This window comes from Uranotaenia lowii, unplaced genomic scaffold (genome assembly GCF_029784155.1).
Source record: "Uranotaenia lowii strain MFRU-FL unplaced genomic scaffold, ASM2978415v1 HiC_scaffold_201, whole genome shotgun sequence".
Lineage (NCBI taxonomy): Eukaryota > Metazoa > Arthropoda > Insecta > Diptera > Culicidae > Uranotaenia > Uranotaenia lowii.
The window spans coordinates 19,183-36,151 of NW_026598088.1; the positions used below are offsets into that span (position 1 = coordinate 19,183).

General features: G+C 38.2%; 1 protein-coding gene and 1 long non-coding RNA gene across 2 annotated transcripts; one reads left to right on the forward strand and one right to left on the reverse strand.

Moving 5' to 3' along the window:
- Window positions 1-9,892: 9,892 nt before the first annotated feature.
- Window positions 9,893-10,616, reverse strand: LOC129759608 (uncharacterized). The gene is made up of 3 exons (XR_008740200.1): window positions 10,329-10,616; window positions 10,102-10,253; window positions 9,893-9,968 (listed from the first exon to the last, which is right to left on the reverse strand). It is a non-coding gene; the product is annotated as an uncharacterized LOC129759608 (long non-coding RNA).
- Window positions 10,617-14,226: 3,610 nt separating this feature from the next.
- LOC129759610 (proline dehydrogenase 1, mitochondrial-like) lies at window positions 14,227-15,672 on the forward strand. The gene has a single exon (XM_055757079.1). The coding sequence runs from the start codon at window positions 15,214-15,216 to the stop codon at window positions 15,670-15,672; it is 459 nt and encodes a 152-aa protein (XP_055613054.1). The 5' UTR covers window positions 14,227-15,213.
- Window positions 15,673-16,969: the final 1,297 nt, after the last annotated feature.

Consider the following 16,969-nt stretch of genomic DNA (forward strand, 5'->3'; position numbering starts at 1 on the left):
GAAAATTATTGCTCTTAAGTGACTTTTTTTCAGTATTTTGTGATAAGATAATAACCCTATGGTCCTCGGAGTGAATGTTGACAAGGGTAGTTATTAACTGGTTCGACGAGGTCGGGACCGCACAACGTACTCAACAAAAAAAAATCCTTGGCGTTGTAGGGTCACACTTCATTGTCATCTATCATCAAATTCGACATCACAGGACTGCCAGAAGGTGAGGTAAGAAAAGTGTGTTGGATTATTTTAATATATTTAATATTTTAATATAATATTCACTTTGTACATAGATGAAGGAATCCTGAGACAAACCTGGTTAACTTCGTCAACCGTCGGTTTTTAAGATGATGGGCTGCTGACTAACGGTTAGAAGCGAAATGTGGTTGACGATCTTACCGTTATTTTTAGATCATTTGGTGGTATGTATTGTATTTATTATCATTTCAAATCATTCGTCATTTTTTCGTCGAACAATTGAAATCTGTTTTCGGAATATTGTTTGTAGTTTGAAAAGTTTATAGGTACTTTTTAAGTTGTCATTTCAAATTGAAACAAACGTTTTAATTGAAGATTAAATTTAAATATTATATTTTGAATTAGGATCTGAAGAGCATGTTTTAGAGTCCGTAAATTTTGAAACTTAAATCAAAGCTGTTTATATCTGTTATTTTTTTTTAAATCTCGAAAGCATTGATAAGAACGATTCTCTATTTCTAATTTCCAGCTTTTGTTACCGAACGAGAACAAGCTATTTGTGTGGGCCAGGTTTGGTCACCCGATAAGAGTGTGATGAGTGCTTAACATATGTGAGTGCTCACTGCATGGGCTCTCCTCGCAAGCTCTGGTATTAGCGCCCGCCATTGCATCGGCCTCTTTCGACTCCCAGCTATCAATCAGGACGGACGTGCAGTAGTACATTGGTCGACCGGAATCATCCCTTTTTCCCAAGCACAAACCGGAAATGCACATTGGCGATCCAGCCAGGATCTTCAATAGGAATTCCAGGAAATTGCATCGATTTTCATAGAAAGAGGATAAGTTACGTGACCAAAAGGAAATTTAATTTCAGTGCTTGTGTTTTTGTGTGCGAAACAAATCAAACTGAGGCGTCCAAAATGGCCGCCGCGAGAAATTTGTTGTCTCATGTCCCAGTGGAAAAAATTGCGTAGTGTTAACCGGAAGACGTGGCGCAAAACCAACCTCAAACCAATTGCGTAGTGGATTTCGAAGAATCACGGATAGCAGGCAGAGCGGATTCGAAAATATCGCGCAGGGTGGATCCGAAAAAAACACGCTGAGTGGATTCAACAGAATTGCGTAAGCGGATTCGGAAAGAATCGCGCATTGCGGATTCCGAAGAATCACGCATAGCGGATTCGGAAGGAATCGCGCATAGCGGATTTGGAAGAAATCGCGCAGAGCGGATTCAGAAGGGATCGCGCATAGCGGATTTGGAAGAAATCGCGCAGAGCGGATTCAGAAGGGATCGCGCATAGCGGATTCGGAAGGAATCGCGCAGAGCGGATTCGGAAGGAATCGCGCAGAGCGGATTCGGAAGGAATCGCGCAGAGCGGATTCGGAAGGAATCGCGCAGAGCGGATTCAGAAGGGATCGCGCAGAGCGGATTCGGAAGGAATCGCGCAGGGCGGATTCAGAAGGAATCGCGCAGAGCGGATTCGGATGGAATCGCGCAGAGCGGATTCGGAAGGAATCGGGCAAAGTCGATTCGGAAGGAATCGCGCATAGTCGATTCGGAAAGAATCACGCGAAGCGGATTCGAGGAATAGCGCAGAGCGGGTTCGGGAGAATCGCGCAGAGCGGATTTGAGAGGAATCGCGCTGAACGGATCCATAAGAAATCGTGCAAAGCGGATTTAGAAGGGAAAGCGCTGAGCAGGTTCGGATGGATCGCGTAGAGGAGATCCGGGGGGATCACGCATAGTGCATCAGACGAAATTGCGGACTCATCATTGCTTAATTTGAATATTGGAAACCTGCGAAATTAGCATTATTGTTTATATATGACTATCATAGTTTATGCTTTATGTTTCATTTGTGGGAATATGTCGCATATTTCCGAAACACCTTTTCGCTGCGACATTATCACTTAAAGAAAGTCCTTGTGTTTCTCCACTCGATACCGTGGAAAGTTTCGAACACTGATTACTTCTTCCAGGGTTCTCCGCAATAGCAATTTTTACAATGGTATATAACTAATTTCGCCTCTAAAAGCTCATGGATGTCATCGCTGAAAAGGAAATGGTTAAGAATTGCTGAACATACTCTAGCCTTGAAATTTGCGTGAAATCAATTTCGAAATTTGGTTTGTTTTGATTTGAGTTTCCATTCGTTGCTTTTTTTCTGACCAGTGCAGTGGTGCCAGATGAACAAGTTTCTTAGCGTTCTTTGAATGACATTATTGTAATTAAGTTAATGTAAAGATAATGATTGTGATTGACTCGAATATATTTTCTGAATGCAATTCATAAAATTACAATAGTCGTACAAATAAAAGTGCAAAGAGACACTTGGTCTAGAAGTTTTCTTGGATTGACAAAGGGAAAGCTGGAATAGTAAGCTAACGAAAGCCTTAGTCATTAGTCAAAACGTCATCTCAACGCTCGCAATTACAATTTTTGTGCATGGAATTCAAATTGGAAACGCGTTCCGGATAAGTTGGCTCGATGGTACACTATTATGAAAGTATGCATCTTAATGCTGCCTTAAAAATCATGTATCAATGAAATCCTTCATAGCAATAAACCTTTTAAATTTATTACACAAAATTTTGCAAATAATCTAAAACATAATGAATAATTTTTTGACCTTTCATCACTGGTTTTTTGTAAAAAAAAACTGGTATCTTTGCCACAGGTTTGCGAAATGCGAAAAACAAGCTACAATGAAAATATCTATAATTGACATGATTGCTTATCCATGTACTGAGCTCTTTGACATACTCCTAAAAGCATAGATCAATGTGCACTCAATTTCACAAAGAAAAGTATTCCTAACATATAAGATAAGATTATTTGTGAGGAGTGTAAGGAAAAAGAACTTTTTAACTGAAATTGTATCATCTGTATTGAATACAGTGAAATTGATGTGCACCTATACTTGAGAACTCAGACATCAAATTTTTTCTTGCAAATTCAAATCAAATTAAATTTATTTTGTGCAAAGAGAAAGATAACAAGGAACTATCGTCAACGAAAATAAAATGTATGTTTTCTCTAGAAACATTATTCACCTGTAAGAAAAATTCTAGAAGGCAAGCTCGTCCAACGTTTAATGAATACAGTCTAGCTTAGATAATATTTTTTAAAATTTTCCGTTTTTTTTTCGGAGAAGAGGGTGAATGTGTGGGCCAGGTTTGGTCACCCGATAAGAGTGTGATGAGTGCTTAACATATGTGAGTGCTCACTGCATGGGCTCTCCTCGCAAGCTCTGGTATTAGCGCCCGCCATTGCATCGGCCTCTTTCGACTCCCAGCTATCAATCAGGACGGACGTGCAGTAGTACATTGGTCGACCGGAATCATCCCTTTTTCCCAAGCACAAACCGGAAATGCACACTATTTAGCCGGTTAGCCAACAAATATGCAGGCGATCAACTCATTGATTCGGTATTTTGTGTCAGGCAGTGCTGAATACCAAGAAAAATCATCAAACAATGACCGGCGGAAGCTGCAATGTTTTTCTAAACGGCCGAATTCGGAAGCAATGAGTAACGGTGTGGCGATGGTGTATATTAATAATAGAATTTCAGAACTTTCTTTTTATTTAGAAATAATAATCTAAAACCAAACGGATAAATTAAAAATTTACTTAAAATCCAGCAATCCTATGAAAAACAAAAATGCTAACATTTTAGCAAAACGTAATTTTTTTTACTGAAAAATGAGCACAATTTTATTCAGGACACATTTTTGTATTCAGCTAAAATTTTAGTAAAAAATATTGCTAAATTAATTGCTAAGTACTTAGCTGGTCAAATTTGAGCAAAATTTTGCTAATTTCTGGCCTCGAAAGTTTTGTGTGTTGAGTGTCAATTTGACACACACAAAATTTCTGAGGCCGGAATTTAGCAAAATTTTGCTCAAATTTGACCAGCTAAAAATTTAGCAATGAAATTAGCAATTTTTTTTTACTAAAATTTTGGCAAAATAGCCGAAAGTGTCCAGACTAAATTTTTACTAATTTTTCAGTTAACAAATTCGTTGTTTGCTAAAATTTTAGCAAAGTTTTTTTTGCCCCAGCAATTACTATAATTTTAGTAAAATTTAAAATTCAAAGTTACCGTTATTTTGTTTTTAAATAAAAAGATCGTTTCAATTAGATTGTTTCAATTTATTCAAAAAACAAAAACAACTGCGTGCAAAAGCAGCAGCAACAGATTTATTTACCCACACTTTACACCGTATATTTTGTTATAGGTACTGTCTCGGTACTGACAGTGTTAACCAGAGTCCGGTAGCTTCTTGACAACTGTATGATATCCGGAGATTCGATGCTTGTCGGAAGGAAGTTATACCAGAGGACTTTCGACGGAAGCCATTAAACCATTCTACAAAAAAAGCAATGTGTTTAGAATAGAATTAAAAAAATCTTTAAAACAAATTTTAAACTTACGGAGATTTGCTATACGTAAACCGGAATACGTAAACCGGATAAGCTTGTCAGTGGATCGTGGCGTTGCTTAGCCATCAACCAATGCGGCGAGGTATTATTACAGGCCGGACCAATCATCTTAGCTGAAATTTTATAACAGGGAAATTGGGTTAAGATTTTAAAATAATTGAAGCAGAAAGAATATTTCCGTTAAAAGAAACTACTTGTGGCATCCTACTACTTGTTTGTTTACAAGTAGTAGGATGCCACAAGTCGTTCACAATCTTAAATGTAAAACATATTTTAGAAAGCACATCTACAACGCAACGAACTGACCAAACAGTTTAAACCGTAGGACCGTACGATTAGTTCTAAACGGATCGTACGAATCGTTTGAGTTAGCGGTTCGTACGACTTTAATCATTTTTAATTCTCATGGAAACTTGGAAGCTTTAGATAGTTCAACTACTTATTATCAAAACTTTGCGTTCTATCTAACATAATCAGAAAAAAATACCAGAAGGTTAGTATTAAACATTATTGGCTGAATATTCAAAGAAAAGGTAGTTTAATATATGGAGGATATTATTCACTTGAGTTAAGAAAAGTGCTTGGAAATGTCTCTTTAAAAATATTAAACCAGGAAATTTGTTATCATTTAAACTTAATAAATTTCTAAAACTACAATTGAGCTCGAGTCTGAGCGAGAGCTCAATGAATATGAGTACTTTTTTAAGGCAATAAATAATGCATGTTTAAACTTACCTGTCTCTGAATGGAAGATAACTTTAAAAATCGTATCAAAGCGCAAGGCCCAGCTGCTCGCGCAACCACACAGTAACAAGATTGACAATTTTTAAAAAAAGTCCTGAAAAAAAATTAAGAGTTCTTTCAAATTCTATCTGCTCCTTCAGGAACAGCTTGTCCGGAATATCGAGAAGAACTTGTGTTCGAATTCGGAATTCATAGTTTCAGCTGCGTTCTGGAACCATTCGAGTTCGAAACTTGGCGACGAAGCTTTTGAAAATTGGAGTTTAAAACTTGCAAACAGTAATTTTACTGTTCCGGAAGGCAGTCAACTGACAAATCGAGTTCCGAGCTCAAACGGAGCACTGTAAACAGTTTTTGCCTCTTCATCAGGTACCTATTTTTAACACTCATTCACTTACCTCTTGTTAACCAGTTTTGTTGGGAAAACTGCTGACCTGCAGCTGCTGCCCCACCGGGGAGACTTAAGAAGGAAGACTATCAGCTGGCAGCATTTTCTCTCACCCTGGTGTCACATACACAGAAAGATCTGGAATGATAATGAAATGTCTTTAGAATAAAATAAAAATAATATAACTCAACCCTTAATTCCCCCTTACCTGTTAGCAAATAAGGAAATCCGTTGCATACCGATCACCAGCAAGGAATTTTCGAACTGAATCCGGGTTGTGGCATGCGCTCTCAAAGGCCGGTTTGTTCTTTCTGCTTCACCTGATCGACCTCTCGGAAAGGGCATTTAACTTTCCGTTCCATGTTAGCTGCTGCCTTTGTATCAAAAGAATTTGAGGCTGTAACAGCTTCCAAATAAATTAACCCTCGCGCGGTGTAAAATAAAAACAAAATTATTTGACAGGTTCCCGCTTGTGTCTTCCTTCTAAAAATTCAGCAAATAAAGACCGCGGTTTGGGCACAGGCTAATAGTTTGAGTCCATGCTACTACAAATGCTAAAATAAGTAGTAAATGGGTGTTTTTTACTCAAATTGAGCAAAAGTTAGGACAATATTGGAAAGTGCTAACTGAACAGTAAAAAAAATTTTTTGCTAACGGAAAGTAACAGCTATTTTTTGCTAAGTGGAGCTTCGAAAGTTTTGTGTGCACGTCTCACTTAAAATCGCTGTATACACAGCAAATTTTTTTTTGCTGGAAACAAGCAATTTTTTGCTGGTTTTTGTCCCGCTGACTTTCCAGCTAAATTTCCAGCAATTTCAATTGCTGGAAAAACAGCAAACGTTAATGCTGGTTTCCAGCAATTCAAATTGCTGGAAAATCAGCAATCCATATTGCTGGAAACCAGCTATTTCTGTCAACACAACCGGCTGTATTTAGTATCAGATTTATATTTTAATTCGAAATTAAATTTAGATTTGGCTGTGCATATAATAAGCAATAAAACAATTATTTCCTAACTTTTTTCAATAAAGGGGGGATATATTTATTTCCAGAAACCGATTTTTTTTTTTCAATATACTATAACAACACCGAGGCTGGCAGCTTTGTGCCAAAGTGTTGATCATCCGCCACCCATTTTAGAGAATATATATCTGTCCAAGAAAACTCACCCTTGACTTGTTATCTGGTTGCTAGAATATAGAGGAAAATAAAATAATTATATAAATTTAACCAAAAATCGTAAAATAGAATCTCACCTTACTTCAGCGTACGAAGCAAAACAAACTCCAAATTGACAACTCGATTGCTGATTTTCCAGCAAACTAGATCAATTGCTGGGAAGTCCAGCAATTTGAAAACCGATTGCTGATTTTTCAGCAAAAATGACAAGAACACAAACGAATGCTGAAAAATCCAGCAATTCGAAAACCGATTGCTGGTTTCCAGCAAAAATTTGGATTGCTGAACGTTAATTTCCAGCAATTTTTTTTGCTGGAAATCGAGGCAAAAATTTACAGTGTATATCTCTCTTGTTTCTGAACCATTTTTTTTCTAAATTTATAGTTTTGGAAACCGCGTAATGTAAATGCAAATATGTTTCTCAGACAATATTCAGGTACAACAATTCAGTTTTCCGTTATTCAAAGATTAGGGAAAAAATCCGAAGCACATGCTTCGGAATAAGACTACACACAAAATTTTCGAGGCCGAAAATTAGCAAAATTTTGCTCAAATTTGACCAGCTAAAAACTTAGCAATCAATTTAGCAATTTTTTTTCACTAAAATTTTAGCAAAAATGCAAAATGTGTCCTGACTGAATGTTTACTAATTTTCAAGCAAACAAAAACCTTTGTTTGCTGAAATTTGAGCAAAATTTATTTTTCTAACGTTTGCTAGAATTTGAGTGATATCCAAAATTAAATTATATTTAATGAAGGGTTTCATTTTCAAATATTAAAAAGTGAGATTTGATGTTTTTTATCTTCTTTTTTATTTTTGTTCGCATCACTCCGCACTTCCGGGTCCGCACTTCCGGGTTTCGGAAAGTGTATTCCATCATCGCGTTCTATTACATCTTCACCAATGAAATCTGAAAAACAGAAATAATTAAGTTTAGTTCATTTCATATTTTGAAGAATAGAAATAAAACTATAATAGGTAGACAGTCTATTTTTTTGTTAGCTGATAGTAAAAACACTGACCACCAAACAGATCAACCACACACACCACCCGGCGGAACCACTACTGCTGCTTCCGGTCCGGTTCGGTTTTGCGCTTCACCATTTTCTCCTCCTTTCTCGGTATCGTGTACCGGTATGTGCAGCGTTAGGATTCCGCGATTTTTCCACTAATTACCGAACCGGTAACCGTTCCGCTGGAGGAAGAATGGCTACTTCTGCAGCATTCCCTCCCACGGGCTGCTGTTGATCCTGGAAGAGTTCGGAAACCTGATTAGTCGATGCCGATTTGAGAATCGGCATGAATTGAAGGTATCGGAAGCGAAATTTTCTCTACTTTTTTCCTTTAAATTGTATCTACCACTATTGTATGTACTACCTACTTACCAAATTCAAAGTGATTCAAAGTCAAACCAAACGACGAAAAACCGAGGAGCGGATCAAAAATGATTCACCCGCGCGCGGTGCAAAATGAAAACAACAATAATCTGACAGGTTTCCGCCTGTGTCGCCTTTCTAAAATTTGAGCACTTAAAGAACGCGGTTTGGGCACAGGCTAAAAGTTTGAGTCCATGCTACTATAAATGCTAAAATTAGTAGTAAATTGGTTAATTTTACTCAAATTGAGCAAAAGTCATGACAATTTGGGAAAGTGCTAACTCGATAGTAAAAAAAAATTTTTGCTAATGGAAAGTAACAGCTCATTTTTGCTAAGTAGAGCCTCGAAAGTTTTGTGTGTATACACACAAAACTTTCGGAGCTCCACTTAGCAAAAATTCGCTGTTACTTTCCGTTAGCAAAAATATTTTTTTACTTTCGAGTTAGCAAAAAACTAAATCTACTCAATTTTAGTAATAAGAAAGTTAATCTTGCTTGATTTTAGTAAAAGTAAGGTTTTCTAGCCGCTTTGTTCATAGACAGCAGCCGCCGTCAGTTGGGAGAAGAACAACAAATCGAATTGATCAGTGCGGTTCCGATAATTCGATGATTGCGGTTCGTTTGGTGGCTAGTTCAACGTAAAAATGGTGGTCAAATAGACACCGGATGCGTACAGGTAAGGGCCGATCTTGAAGTGTACCGATTTTCCGATTGTGAAATTCCAAATTGTTTGTTTTTCCTACCAGGTTGCAACTGCCGGTAAACACGACGGTTTTCTGTTTGCAACAGTCTGGAAATAAAGAGTGACCACAACTGGCATGTCAACGCGCTGCATCCGACACAACCCAGGTGCATACGTTGATGAGGGTCGGCCCTTGGAATTTCGCTCGCCGGAAGGTGCGTTCAGGAACGGAACGAATTACTTTCAATTCAACGAAAAGTGGTAAATGAACTTCCGAAAAAATGTGAAAAATAAATTAAAAGTGAAATTATTCGTGCATTCTATTTAATGATCAAGCATTCCCTTCGAATTAGCAGAGAAAAAACTATAAATTTTGAAATTTCAGATCCGGGGCTCTTTTCTACCGGTTTTTGCTAAAAAAGTGAGCAAAAATTGCGGCGGCTAATTTTTTCTCTCGTTTGCTAAAATTTCAGTTCGAAAATTTTGCTAAATTGATTGCTAAGTTTCTAGCTGGTCAAATTTGAGCAAATTTTTGCTAATTTCCGGCCTCGAAAATTTTGTGTGTACACACAAAATTTTCGAGGCCGAAAATTAGCAAAATTTTGCTCAATTTTGACCAGCTAAAAACTTAGCAATCAATTTAGCAATTTTTTTCAACTAAAATTTTAGCAAAATAGCAAAATGTGTCCTGACTGAATGTTTACTAATTTTCAAGCAAACAAAAACCTTTGTTTGCTAAAATTGTAGCAAAATTTATTTTTCTAACGTTTGCTAGAATTTGAGTAAATTCCAAAATTAAATTATTTTTGATGAAGGGTTTTCATTTTCAAATATTAAAAAGTGAGATTAGATTTTTTTTATCTTCTTTTTTATTTTTGTTCGCATCACACCGCGGGTTTCGAAAAGTGTTCTTGAAGCTTTTACTATTACATTATGATCAGTGATTACATCTTCACCAATGAAATCTGAAAAACAGAATTAATTAAGTTTAGTGCATTTTATATTTTGAAGAATAGAAATAAAACTATAATAGGTATATGGTCTATTTTTTTTTGTTAGCTGATAATAAAAACACTAGCTGATAATAAAAACACTGACCACCAAACAGGTAAAACACACACATCACCCGGCGGAACCACTACTGGTGCTTCGGGGTTCGGATTTTTCCACTGATTATCGAACCAGTAACTTTCCGCGGGAGGCAGAATGGCTACTTCTGCAGCATTCCGTCCAACGAGCTGCTGTTGATCCTGGAAAAGTTCGGAAACCTGATTAGTCGATGCCGATTTGATTTTCTTTTCCTTTTAATTGTATCTACTACTTACCAATTTTAAATTCAAATAAAACGACGAAAAACCGAGAAGCGGAACAAAAATGTTTTACCCGCGCGCGGTGCAAAATAAAAACAAGAATAATCTAACAGGTTTCCGCCTGTGTCGCCTTTCTAAAATTTGAGCACATAAAGTACGCGGTTTGGGCACAGGCTAAAAGTTTGAGTCCATGCTACTATTAATGCTAAAATTAGTAGTAAATTGGTTATTTTTACTCAAATCGAGCAAAAGTCATGATAATTTGGGAAAGTGCTAACTCAACAGTAAAAAAAAAAATTTGCTAACGGAAAGTAACAGCTCATTTTTGCTAAGTGGAGCCTCGAAAGTTTTGTGTGTAGATCAAATATGGAAAGCTAAAAAAAAATCATTTAGTGTCCACGAAAGCTCAAATTACGAGCTATACACTGTAAATTTTTGCCTCGATTTCCAGCAAAAAAAATTGCTGGAAACGTTCAGCAATCAAAATTTTTGCTGGAAACCAGCAATCGGTTTTCGAATTGCTGGATTTTTCAGCATTCGTTTGCAAGGATTGAAAAACTCATTCAAACGAGCAACGGAACCTGCATCGCTCCGATTTTTGCTCATGAAAATGTCGTGGAATGCGAATAAGGTGTGAGCGAAAATCTCCTGTTCTCACGAATCAATCCCGACCAAAACGAAAACACGGACAAGGTTCCTGATTCCTTTTTTCTTTGCTTCCCTCTTCGCACACAAAGTCGAGCATCAACCCGACGATTGCGTAGCAGCGAGCTGGTTCGCGAAAATTTTTACCAACCCGCTCATGAGCCGTGTTAGTAATGATATTATTTCTTCCCGTAGAAAAATCTTCGTCCCTTTGGGAAGCTTGAGCTTGAAAAAACACTAACAGCAACAATACTGACACCAAGTCGTGTTGGCTTTCAACAGCGTTGGCCAACAGAAATTGAAAACAAGAAGAACAGTGTGCATACGGCCGGTACAACCAATCTATGTTAGTGATGTTATTATTCTTTTCAGGAAAATAAGCCGAGCCAAAAGAATACATTTGCTTCATGCTAGTAGTGTTATTATTGCTTCCAACGGAAGAATGTGCGTCACTTTTTGAAGCTACAAGCTTGAAGGAACATCAATAACATCAACAGCAACAGTGTACACTTGTGTCGGGCAAGCCAATCTTTAAACGATCGGTGCCCGGACTGTACTGACGGTTTGTCTCAGAAAAGGACAAGCCAAAAGATTTCTTTTTCTTTTTCTTTTGAACTGACGTACTTACTCCCCTAAACAGACAGCAAGCTTGGTATCTAAATTTTCACGAAGCAAATACGAGTCTCTCGTGATCCCGTTGCTCAGACTCGCTCATGAATATTTTGTAATACGATCAACAAAGAAACCGTCATCGTAGAATCGTTTGTGTTTCTATTCGTGATTGTATTGAGCAAAAACGAATAGCGAGCCGGCTGCGAAGCATTCTCATGTGCGTTTCGATGAGTGAGCGATTTTTATAGTCCTTGTTCGTTTGTGTTCTTGTCATTTTTGCTGAAAATTCAGCAATCGGTTTTCAAATTGCTGGACTTTCCAGCAATTGATCTAGTTTGCTGGAAAATCAGCAATCGAATTGTCAATTTGGAGTTTGTTTTTGGTTCGTACGCTGAAGCAAGGTGAGATTCTATTTTACGAATTTTGGTTAAATTTATATAATTATTTCATTTTCCATTATATTCTAGCAACCAGATAACAAGTCAAGCAGTGAGTCAAGGGTGAGTTTTTCTTGGACAGATAGATATTCTCTAAAATATTCTAATCTAAGCTATTTTTACAGGTGGCGGATGATCAACACTTTGGCACAAAGCTGCCAGCCCAGAGCCGGTGTTTGAAAATTAAAAAAAAAAGTTGTTGAAAATAAACAAAACATATTTAAAAAATGGAAGAAACTATTTCTTTTTCATTGCTCATTATATGCACAGCCAGTATTCAATATTTAATTTAGAATTGAAATATAAATATGGTACTAAATACAGCCGGTTGTTTTGAAAGAAATAGCTGGTTTCCAGCAATCTGGACTGCTGATTTTCCAGCAATTTGAATTGCTGGAAACCAGCATTAACGTTTGCTGTTTTTTCCAGCAATTTGAATTGCTGGAAATTTTGCTGGAAAGTCAGCGGGACAAAAACCAGCAAAAAATTGCTGGTTTCCAGCAAAAAAAAATTTGCTGTGTACATTGATCACAGTGATACGAGGATATTTTTTAAATTTTTTAAGATCAAGACTACAAAAAATGTAAAAAAGTGGTGTTTAAACCGTACTTTTTAATCAATGAACCGTCAGAATTGTACAAGTCACACTAGATAAATTTTAAAAAGAGAATTCTAAAGTTGACGTAATTTGGCACATTTTTGCATCTTTAGATTGGCAAAATACAAAACACAGAATTTTCGACAAATTTACGGAATTTTTGTCAATTTTCAGATTCTTAGGTTTGCTAACACTTGAATTCAACTTTGCACTGGATTTTGAAAATATAAACGCAAAATTTCCGCAATAAAATTATATTCACCAGAAAGACAATTGAATACCGATTCTAGTGGTGCAACTACACCACAACACAAATATGATTAATATAAAACTTAAAGAAATCCAGAAAATTTACGCGAACGCTAGCGTTATTATCCGTTTTCGCCAACCCGTCGGTATGAGAATTAGACAAAGTAAGGTTCTAAATTTTGGCGTTATATTTTGAAATCCTTTTTCAAAATTTCAAACATCTCTTTTGAATATCGCAGTTCATTTGAATTTGTCTGCTTTTTAAAGCTTCATTTAAAAGGCACTTTGTGTATGAGTTTTCAAATAAACTATAACAACTATGTTTCTTCTTCTTCTCTTTTTGTGGCAAGGTTCAGGTAATCTTGCGTGGGTAACCTGCCAAGTCTTGTCAGAATAAGCTATGGTTTGGTATCCTAACTTTTCTCGATTTTATAATAATTGGCTATAAGCACACGGTTATTGGGGCTTATTCTGCGACTCGAGTGACGTGACTCACGAAATTAAACTATTTCGTCCTGACTTCAGAAAATGCTTCAGAAAAGAAATGTGTGTATCTATGAGCTCTGAAGACCAATAAATGCGTTATGCCGCAGCCCGTGGCGTAGAGGATAGCCTTCTTCTAAGCCAGCGGGCATGAGATCGAATCCCGGTCACGGTATACATAGTACACTTTCTGTGGGTAGCATTTGTAAGATGCTAGCCATCATATCCTCGAAAGATGTACGCTTAGAGTTAAGGAAAAGGAATCTCTTCGAGGAAACATCAAGTTTCATTGAGATCCTGTATGTGTTTGTGTTCGTTTTTAAAATAGCAGCTCATTCGAAAAAAAATTTCGAGGCTAGAGACGCTATTTTTTACGCCAGCAAAACGAGGAGAAGATCGAAGTCACGTCACTCGAGTCGCAGATTATGAAGTCATTGAACACGTTTGAAATGTATTCCAAACGATTTCGAGTTTAATTTACTGACTACATCGCTAATCTCGAGTAAAGTTCCATAATACTGCCACATAACGGTTTGTAAATATGATATGTATTGCTCGTTAAGCACGTGGTCAATCTTTTCTCGATCTCCAAAGCTCATCTGAGTTCTTGAGTTACCCAAACGCGTAGAGAGCAACGAGAAGAACTTTCTCTCTTTCCGCCCCAGCGCAGATCCGGTACTCTCACCGGGGGAACCAAACTTGAATGAAAATCGCTTTTCCACCCATCTCACCCCTTTGCTTTGCGGAAGGGTGCCAGAGGGAGGGAGCTCAAACGGTTTCAAATAATGCTCCCGCTCTTATAACGGATTTCGCTCACCATCGCTCAGAAAAATTTCGGATATCGACGAATCGCACAAAAGTTTTATCCAAAAGTATTGCTCCTTCGAGTGCTACCGTTCACTGTCTTTGGATCCGCGCTGGCGTACGGTTTGAGTTTCGTCTCCTGATCGAAGTGCATACGTTTTGTCGTCCCCCTCGCTCGAATCTACCACTGCGAATCGGTTGAAGATAAAAGAAGCTATAACGATAATTGTCCTCCTTTTGTGCTTACTGTTGTTCCTTGTGTCCCCTTTCGAGCACCATTATAATCGCCCTCGAGTGTTTGTTCGGGGAAAAATTGCGTGGAAATTTTTCACAAACGCGCGCCCGGAACTGCTGTTGGAAAGTGTTGGGGATCTGTTTTTCTTCGGTGAAAAACTGCGTATGTTGAATCGATAGCATACCTTGTGCGGGAATCTACAAGGCGCTACCATTCCTAGTCAATTAGTACAGTGTCTGCAAATTATCGGCGGTCGATAGAATTTATTCGTTTTTCGAAATTTTAGCGATATCCCGGTCATCCATATCCGAACCCGTGGCCGCAGGTGCCAAAAAGATCCCCTTTTGGAGTGAAAAAGTGTTTACGTAATTTCGTGAATTTTCTTGGTTGTGTAATGTGAAGAATCGTTCTCGCGTGTGTGCAATAGAAGAGTATAAAAAGGGCAGCGCTACCGAGAGTTGGCAAGAAGAAGAAAACGGTTTTAGCAAATTGTTCGTCGAAATTCGCTCCGACCGACCGTCGTCGTCGTCCTGTGCCATTGCCGTCGTCGTTTGAAGGAAGAAAAGAAATACACCAAAACGGACTCTGCTGCCACTTTGGGTGTAGTTGTGTGAGCCCTTTTGTGGATCAAACAGGAGCAGCAAAAAAGGTTGCAGCCTTCTCCCCTTCTCGCCGTCGGTCCGACCTTGGTCACATAGCGCTTGGCCGTGCAGATCCATCAAACGCTGAACAGAGCAGCAGTAAACGTCAGGAATAACCCAAACAGGCAGACAGACGACAGGCTCGCTAGGACGTTTCCGTGTCGTGGTAGAATAATCCTCCCGGTCGTGTTGTGTAATGGCGTTTCTGCGTTCGGTAGCTCGATGCAATAGTCTGGTATCGCGCAAAGTTTCTTCATCTTCATCCCCATCGGTGCTTGGCAGTGGTCTTCCCGCCGGTCAACGTGCTGGATTCTCGCTCAATGACCCACTGCTGATTGCCGGTGACCACCATGCGTCCCTCGCCTATCTCTGCCAAACGTTGGCAGGTGGACAACTTCACCAGCGACGGTTTCGTTCAGTAACGGCCACTGCAACGGCTGGAGGGCATCATGTGGCCAAACAGCAGCAGCAACAGCAAAATGACCCAGGCTCCCCCCATCGGGACCCGCTGGACGTCAGCTTCAATGACCCGAACGCCGCCTTTAAGAGCAAAACAACGTTCGAGCTGATCCGAGCCTACTTCGTCTATCTGCTCTGTTCGTCCGAGTTTCTGGTCGAGAACAACATGAAGGTAAACGTTTTCGGTACCAAATGAAAATAGATCAAACACCATGCCCAAAACCACCCTACACCTCCTCAAATCCCCACCAAAGAATCACATCCAATTTGGAATCGGTCGGATCTTCATTGCGTCACAACAATGATCCCATGCCCTTGCCTTTGGGAGATACCCTTTCTACGTTCGTTCGACTGCATCCCGTAGGACGGCAGCAGTTTGATCTCATTACATACATATATGTATCTCGCTGCACCACCAAGATCAAAATATCTTCAAAAATCTACCTTCGCCCATCCTCATGTACCAGAACTACCCCACACATATGTACATCACATCAGAAAAACTAATCTTGCATCGTACCTTTATATTGTGCAAACCAATTATCCTCGTCCCGCCCGAGCTTCACATGTGACGACGCGCCACTACTGGGGGAGATGTTTTGACCAGTAATCTCAACTTGTTTGGGTTTCAATCTACTTACTAAAATTTTACCGAATTACATAAGGTGATCCACAAATCACTCAGTTGTGCTTTTTTCACTCATTTACAATAATTTATTGTGGAAAAATGAATAAAACTGAGAAAAATATTTTTTTTATGTTCAACTCGTTAACGTTAGTCTCTTTAAACATATTTGTATTTACATAGTTTTAAAAGTTAGACCTCCAAAATTCCATAATTAATAACGAAATATTATTATGGAATAATAAATAATTAACGACGAATTAATAAATTAACGACGAAATAAGATATTCCAACTTGAATCGTAATTCAGATTACAATCTTGAATACAGATTTTCGTAATTCAGACTAAAGATTCAAAAATCTAAAAAAAATTTTAGATTCCAAGGAAAAGTTATCAAAATCATAGAAAATCTATAATTTTCCAAAACCATACTGCCGTTCCAAGCAAAACCGTCCCATATGACTTTTTGGTAATTTTTTGCCGGAAACGGTATCTTTTAGTGTTAACTTTCGAATAAAAACACAAACAAGTATACTTTGTTCCTGAACTTATATGAAATGTTACTTTTATTTATCGGCCTTAGCGGTGAAAAGTGATGTCCTTTTTAGTAGGGGCATCTAAAGATTATGAATTTTTTATATAGATGGATAGAAGGTTAGATGAAATGAAAGATGGTGAAAATGAGCTGGTAGAATTTATTTAGAAGCATTATCATCACATTTAAAATTTTTTGTTCCTCACGGGCCTACTACTATGAAGTGGTAGATACAGATAGAGTTGCATCGACCACCACACATTAGTAGGCCAAGCGTGGTCCGCCCCACAAGGGAAAACTTGCATTGCGGACGAACAAAAAGATGACATGTG

Excerpts from the sequence above, each read along its gene's own strand:
- LOC129759610 (XM_055757079.1), top strand. The coding sequence starts at position 15,214 with ATGGCGTTTCTGCGTTCGGTAGCTCGATGCAATAGTCTGGTATCGCGC.